This window comes from Silene latifolia, chromosome 10 (genome assembly GCF_048544455.1).
Source record: "Silene latifolia isolate original U9 population chromosome 10, ASM4854445v1, whole genome shotgun sequence".
NCBI lineage: Eukaryota > Viridiplantae > Streptophyta > Magnoliopsida > Caryophyllales > Caryophyllaceae > Silene > Silene latifolia.
In genome coordinates, this window is record NC_133535.1 from 127,135,787 (window position 1) to 127,143,175 (window position 7,389).

The 7,389-nt window shown below is 34.3% G+C and overlaps 1 protein-coding gene across 1 annotated transcript; it reads left to right on the forward strand.

Annotated features, from left to right (window-relative positions):
- The first annotated feature begins 3,903 nt into the window (after positions 1-3,903).
- Positions 3,904-6,439, forward strand: LOC141608191 (uncharacterized). The gene is made up of 5 exons (XM_074427554.1): positions 3,904-5,207; positions 5,319-5,596; positions 5,702-5,820; positions 5,910-5,960; positions 6,002-6,439. The coding sequence occupies exons 1-5, from the start codon at positions 4,072-4,074 to the stop codon at positions 6,437-6,439; spliced, it is 2,022 nt and encodes a 673-aa protein (XP_074283655.1). The 5' UTR covers positions 3,904-4,071.
- Positions 6,440-7,389: the final 950 nt, after the last annotated feature.

The window sequence follows — 7,389 nt, forward strand, 5'->3', positions numbered from 1 at the left end:
CGCTGTGAGCCTTGCCCTTACCCTTATTCTTGTTGGAAATCATAAGAACATCTTGCTTCATGCTCCCACTCAATTTCATATCCTTCTCGGTCTGTACGAGAAGTGAGTGTAGCTCATGAGGACTTTTCTTCATGTCATTCATGTAGTAATTTGCCCTAAAGAGGGAAAAACCATCATGAAGTGAATGAAGCATACGGTCAATGACTATGCTCTCACTGATTTTGTAATCAAGTGCCTCCAATTTCTCGACATTCTCAATCATGTTAAGAATGTGTGGGCTAACCGGTTGGCCCTTCTGGAGTTTCGCATCAAAGAAGCGACAGGTATGCTCATAAGTAACGATTCTCGGTGCTTTTGAGAACTCATTAGTGAGCGTGGTGAAAATCTTGTTTGCACCTTGGGCAATGAAGCGTCTTTGCAAATTGGTTTCCATTGCAAAAATGAGTACGTTCTTTATCGCACCCGCTTCCATAACGAAGTCACTATAAGCAATTGACTCGTTAGCTCTTGCATTGGGGCCTGGGTTTGGCGGTATTGGCTCAGTTAAGTACTTGAGCTTACCGTCAGCAATGGCAGCATTCCGTAATGATGCCTCCCAGTCCGCAAAGTTAGACCCGTCATTCTTCAGTCGTGTAAACTGATTCATGTAGTCTATGAAAGCTTTTAGCCAGGACTCGCGTCCAAGTGTGGCACTTGGCATAGAGATATCATTATTTCCAGCCATTTGTTGTAAGCAGTATTATCAATATAAAACGAATTCTACACTGCGAAAAGAAGAATAAAAATAATAAGCATACTCATCGTTATGATTTAAGTCTAATGCAATACTGTTATAACGCGAAGACTCAAGCATTTATACAATTGACCTTCCTCAAGAATTATATAAATGATCCCAAGACTCAATTATCTGTAACTTGATAAGCCAACCTTTTGGCTAATTCTACTTTTGGAATTCTTGGTTGATAAATTTCTGTAAATTTTATCTATAGTCCATCATAATCTCGAGAAACTCTTCGGATTATAATGTTGAGGTAAACTAAGTCAACACAAACTATTTACCCAACGTAGAAGGGGTCATATGGAGAGTAAGGTCCTATATGCCTACCGACGGAGAAGGGATTCATAGCTGTTTGGCCTATAAAGACTAGTCTCAATTTCAGTTTTAGAGGAAGATCCCATCAACTTTATTTTAATTCATGTTAAGTGAACTAATATCTAGCATGCGAGAATGAATAAACTAAGATGATGGCTTAAAATTGTGTGACATCTGTATGTCTATGAAAACTAACATCCAAACTATATGAGTCAATTTTCATGCATTTAAGTAGTAGGTGGTTTGGTTTAGGCGGAATATGATGCACTAATTATCATGCGAATGAAAAACAACGAGAATGAAAAACGTAAAACAAAATAAAGTCCTATTGTGGCCTATCTACCAAAATGAACATAAATACAACTTTGGAATCCTTCCTAGGACCCGAGAAGCTTGTCTTGATGTTCCATCTTGGTCCATGTAGCGGGAGTGAGCAATCCAATCTTCATCTTTAGTCTTCTCAAAATTACAATTAAAATTACAAAATAAACCTATTTACATTCTAATTTCAAAACCATAATACTAAAGAAAACCAAAGGAGATACGAGATCTCAAAATTACATTAAAATTATGTTTCCATCATTATGAAAACATAATTAACTAAGGCCACACTAGGTATTACAAATTACAACCGATTGCAAAAATACGTAAATAACCCATTCAACGATTCATTCAACTAAATAAAATGCATCAACTATAAATTAAACATTCAAGACATAATTCCTTAATTATGTAGAGTAATTTATCCAAACCACCTATTATATAATTATAAAAATGATGTGACAATTCCTCAATTACTCACAATAATTGCAATCTTAATTCACATTAACCTATAATATGAATTAATCTAACATTATTTTAAACCTCTTTAAAATAATATGGGTATCTCAAATTTGTGAACCTTTTCACAACAAATAATCATACATTATAAATTCAATGTATAATCAATATTGGCCAAAACAAAACAAAAATTTTTAATTTTGCTCTCGGCATAATTTAAAAAAAAAAACAGAAAAACAGTTTTTTTTATACTCGGCATTTAGCCCTAAAAAACAAAAAAACAGATTTTTTTTTCTCCTTTCTCGGCATTTAGCAAAAAAAACAATTTTTTTTTTCTTTAATGCTCTCGGCAAATGCCAAAAAAACAAAAAAAAACAGATTTTTTTTTTTTTAAAACTTTTTGCGGCATTTGCCCTAAAAACAAAACAGTTTTTTTTTTTCTCGAAAAACTTATCAATGCGAACAAAATGTTTAATGTTGCTAATATAACAAGATTGACATAATCATCATATTTTAATTTAAACATAGATTCAAAATAGACGATTCAATTTAACCTCTTAAAATGAATATCTAAATTATGATTAAATCGATTATCCCAATATATGATTCATCACAATTGATTTGAACATTATAAATTAACTTGTATGCCAAAATTATATAGCAAAAACAAATTATCAACAATGAAAACGATTTCCATTTACATTTTAATTTAATTCTAATTAAATCAAAACATCTACAAATTTATCGTATTATCATCTTAACAAATTAAAACAACAATATGAATAAATTAAAATGGAAACAAAAACATAAAAAAAAAAAAACAAAAAAAGTCTCGGCACAAAAAAATTTTAATCGGCAGAATTTTTTTTTTATTTAAAACGGCCGAACCCTTTTTTTTCTCAAATTTTTGTTTAAATTCATTTATGAAAATCATATAAAATAATTTCGTGGCCTATGCTCTGATACCACTTGTAGGAAATATCGGTATACTTCATCAAGAAAAATTCGGATTATAACGAATTATGATATATGAAATTGCTAGTCATAAACGAATTGCATAAACAAAAGAATAGAGATTTAGAATTAACCTTTGGTCCTAGCAATTTGGCCTAAGAATAATATCGAAATCGATATTCTCCTAATTGTTGCACCCAAAATGCTATGAGAAATGCCCTTTTCTTTGCTAGAATAGATCCCTAAAATTGATAATTATTTTTAGGGTTTATGTTTTTGTGATGAGAGAATTAGGTCAAAAGGAATAAGAGAAAATGATCTCTCTTTTGCTTCTCTTAAACCGTCCAAATGGGAGTCCAAATGGGAAGATATTTTTCTTCCTTTTTTTATCTCCCTTTGACCGAAAAACCACCACCAAAGATAAGGAGATAAATCTTCTTATTTTATGTAGTTATCAAATTGTATATAATGTGTATTATTTTCTCAATTGTCTATTTATGTCGACATGTATTAATAAGTCTACACACAACAGTTTGTAGTGGATTTATTAATACCGGTCTGTCAACATTTTATTATGACAATATCGCATAATATATACATTAACTATAAATATAATAATTTTATAATTTGCTAATTAAATATAACTAGTTACGTTTAATTACGAATTAACATCTTAATTCGTTTAAGCTAACATTATATACATTAATTAAATATAACAGTTTATATTCAATTTACGAATTAACAATTAATTCGTCTCTGCTAATATTATTTAATTGTATTAAATAATCGTCTCATCATCACATTGACTAACTGTTTAGTCAAATACATGAACTAACCTTTTAGTCATATAAGGCATCAATGTGATTATATCTTCATACAATCACATCTCACAAACACATCCTTTAGGTGTGACTTTTAGGGACCAGTTGATCACCGCCATCAGTATGATAATAACGTCAAACTTCTAGCAAGCCAACCGTTATTAAGTAAACGTTAATCAACTGATAAAATACTAAGTATACCCTTGTGAACCTATAAGAGATTTATATATGTTATCACACTAACTGTGGAGGACACAAGCTTCAACAGTTACTCGTGGTGGTGGTGTTTATAGGCTGAAACATCATCTTGCTGGCACCCGTAACAATGTTGAACCATGCTTACAAGTCCGTGATGAAATTAAAGAAGAGTTTAGAGCATTGTTAGAAAAACAAGTCGAGGAAGCAAATAACAAGAAATGAAAAATGAATGACATTGGTGATGAGGATGATTATTCTGGAATATCACGTCATGGGTATAATAAAAAGACAATGGGAGCTATGGATTCCTTTGTAACCAGGAAAGGAGGGTCTGTACAAACTACTCTAAATCAAAAATATAAAAGAGGTGAAAGGGAGGAAGTTTACCAACAAATTGCTCGTTTTTTCTACACTAGTGGTATTCCGTTTAATGTAGTCAATAATCCTGAATTTCCAATAATGATTGACATGGTTGGAAAGTTTGGTATTGGACTAAAACCCCCGTCTTATCATGAGATTAGAGTCAAAGTTTTGAACAAGGAAGTCGAAAATGTGATGAAGATGCTTGATGAGTACAAAGAAGAATGGAAAAAAACAGGTTGTACGATTATGTCTGATGGATGGAGTGATAGGAAAAGACGTTCCATTTGTAATTTCTTAGTTAATAGTCCTAAAGGGACTGTTTTTCTGTCATCTATTGACACTTCTGAGATATCTAAGACAGCCGATAAGGTACTTGAGATGTTAGATGCTATTGTAGAGAAAGTTGGCGAAGAAAATGTAGTGCAAATTGTTACTGACAATGCAGCAAACTATAAAGCGGTCGGGCTGAGGTTGATGGAGAAAAGGCCAAAACTGTTCTGGGCACCATGTGCAGCTCACTGTATTGATTTGATGCTAGAGGATCTTGATAAAAAGATTAGCATTCATGGTGTGACAATAACAAAAGCTAGAAAGATAACAACGTATATCTACTCTAGGACGTTACTCCATTGTTGGATGAAAGAATTTACGAAACATAGGGAGCTTATACGACCTGCTGTGAACAAATTTGCTACATCCTACCTAACATTAAGATGTTTAAATGAGCAAAAATGTCCTCTCTTAGCATTATTTGCTTCTGATAAGTGGAAAGGTAGTAAATTTGGCAAATCCGTTGAAGGTAAAAATGTGCAAAGAATAGTTTTGGACACTAGAGGGTTCTGGCCAGGGATTATTACATGTTTGAGAGCTGCATTGCCATTAGTAAAGGTTCTTCGTATGGTAGATTCTGATGAAAACCCGGCAATGGGTTTCATCTATGAGGCAATGACAAGAGCTAAGGATCAAATCAAGGAACACTTTAATCATGTTGAAAAAAAGTATGTAACACTTTCTTAACAGTTAACACTGAATTACTACTTCTTTTAGATTTTTGTTTGCTTAGTTGTTATGCGTTTGCTTATTTATGTCTCTCTTTCATTCATATATAGTTATAAGCCAGTGTGGGACATTATTGATGAAAGATGGGAAGCTCAAATGCAGAGACCGTTGCATGCTGCAGCCTACTATTTGAACCCACAATTTCAATATAGCCCCGATTTTAAATCCAGTGCAGATGTGAAAATGGGTTTGTATACTTGCTTGGAAAGAATAGTGTCCGATCCTGAAGAAAGAACGCGTATAGATCTTCAAATGGACGCCTTTAAAAATGCAAGGGGCCTGTTTGGATTACCTACTGCTATAAATACAAGAACAAAGAAAACACTAGGTGCGTCATGTTCATATTTTTTTTTTTAATCATCAATATCTCTTATCTTGAGTGCATATATAAGTCATTTGCTAATGTCATTTTTAAAATGTGTGTGTTGTGTAGCGGACTGGTGGGATTCTTACGGAGACGATTGTCCAGAATTAAAAAAATTTGCAATACGTATCCTAAGCTTAACATGTAGTTCGTCGGGTTGTGAGAGAAATTGGAGTGCTTTTGAGATGGTAATTATGTTTATATTAAGTAATATATAGTTATTTACAATCTTATGATCTTATCTTAATGGTTTGATGCTAATACATTGTATTTACAGGTTCATACTAAGAAGAGGAATCGCCTTCATCAACAAAAAATGAACGATTTGGTGTTTATAATGTACAATCTGAACTACAACGTAAAAAACAGAAGCCAGCTATAATACAAGAATCCATTATATTGGAGGACCTACCTTCCGATGATGAGTGGATAACGGAGAGGGAGGAACCTCTTCTTCCTTCTGATGGGGCATGGTTAAATGTGCTAGACAGAGCAGCAAGGAGGTCTACACGAGAGAGAGCATCACGAATTGAGGAGCAGAACAATTATGAAGACTTGACTGCAACTAGGTGTCCAGATGAAAATTTAGAGTATGAGGAGATAAGTGACGATGACATTGAAGAAGTCGCAGCAACTCTTGTTGGTTCCAATGAATTTGATCATGTCGATGATTTTGATATGCTGTCCAGTGGTCACGACTTCGATGCCATTTATAAAAATGATAATCGCCAAATAGGCATGGGTACTACTGGTGCTGACTTGGGAAGTGATGAAGTGGATGACAGAAACTTCGGTTATGAAGACTAATTAACTAATGCTTTTGTGTGTGGCAGTAATTGAACCATAGGTGATGGATCATTTTGATGAAATTTCAACATTGTAAACAATGACTTAACATGTATTCTTGGTTTCAGTATGTTGTCAAGACTCCAAGTTGTTCTTGTCACCTCTTTTTTCATCGTTTTACTTCTTAATTGTATTAGTGGTAACATTAGCGGTTGAAATATTGCTTCTTTTGTTCCAAAACGCTATTGTCGCTTTTATAATTATAAGATTAGTACTTTATTTATGTTTTTTTATAGTTGCTTTACATATTTGTTAGATCCCTTCCATCAATTATAGCTAAATTAGTGAAAATCGTAGGATCGTATGATCCTACGATCCGATCCCACGATCCGATCCTATGAGATCTCCACGATCCAAAGTAGAATCCCGATCCTGACAGGTTGTACGATCAAGGGCTCTGTGGCAACCCTTGATCTTTGCCTCCAATATTGCTCTTCTTGACGACGAAGTGTGGAAATTTTCGCAATCAGCTGCCTTCTTCGTTGCACATTAGTTTCGGATCGATCCCCTTCATTGAACCTTGCCAATTTCTTTATCTTCTTTTCCAGCTCTTTACCTATTTTATTGATATTAATCTTCTTCCATCCCATAAGCTCACATGCACATTCATCGAGAATCGCCACTATGTCTCCTCTTCCCCTCGCCACACCCCTCTCCACGGCTTCCTCACTCCTCTCCTCCCCATCCCATATTTGTTCAAAGCGGAACGGTCTCGCCCTAGTCTCCCCCACATCCTTCAAATTCAGCAAGAGCTTGATAGGGGCATAATCCGACCACTCACGGTCAAGGTAATGGAGCCGAGCATGAGGAAATAAGTCCAGCCAAGTAGACGTACAAAGAGCTCTGTCTAACATACATTGTCTATTCGCTTCACCTGCTTGTCCATTATCAAAAGAAAAATTATACCCTAC

Excerpts from the sequence above, each read along its gene's own strand:
- LOC141608191 (XM_074427554.1), top strand. The coding sequence starts at position 4,072 with ATGAATGACATTGGTGATGAGGATGATTATTCTGGAATATCACGTCAT. Across the intron at positions 5,821-5,909 it reads ATTGGAGTGCTTTTGAGATG|GTTCATACTAAGAAGAGGAA; the intron begins GTAATTATGTTT and ends TTGTATTTACAG. Across the intron at positions 5,961-6,001 it reads AACAAAAAATGAACGATTTG|AAGCCAGCTATAATACAAGA; the intron begins GTGTTTATAATG and ends CGTAAAAAACAG.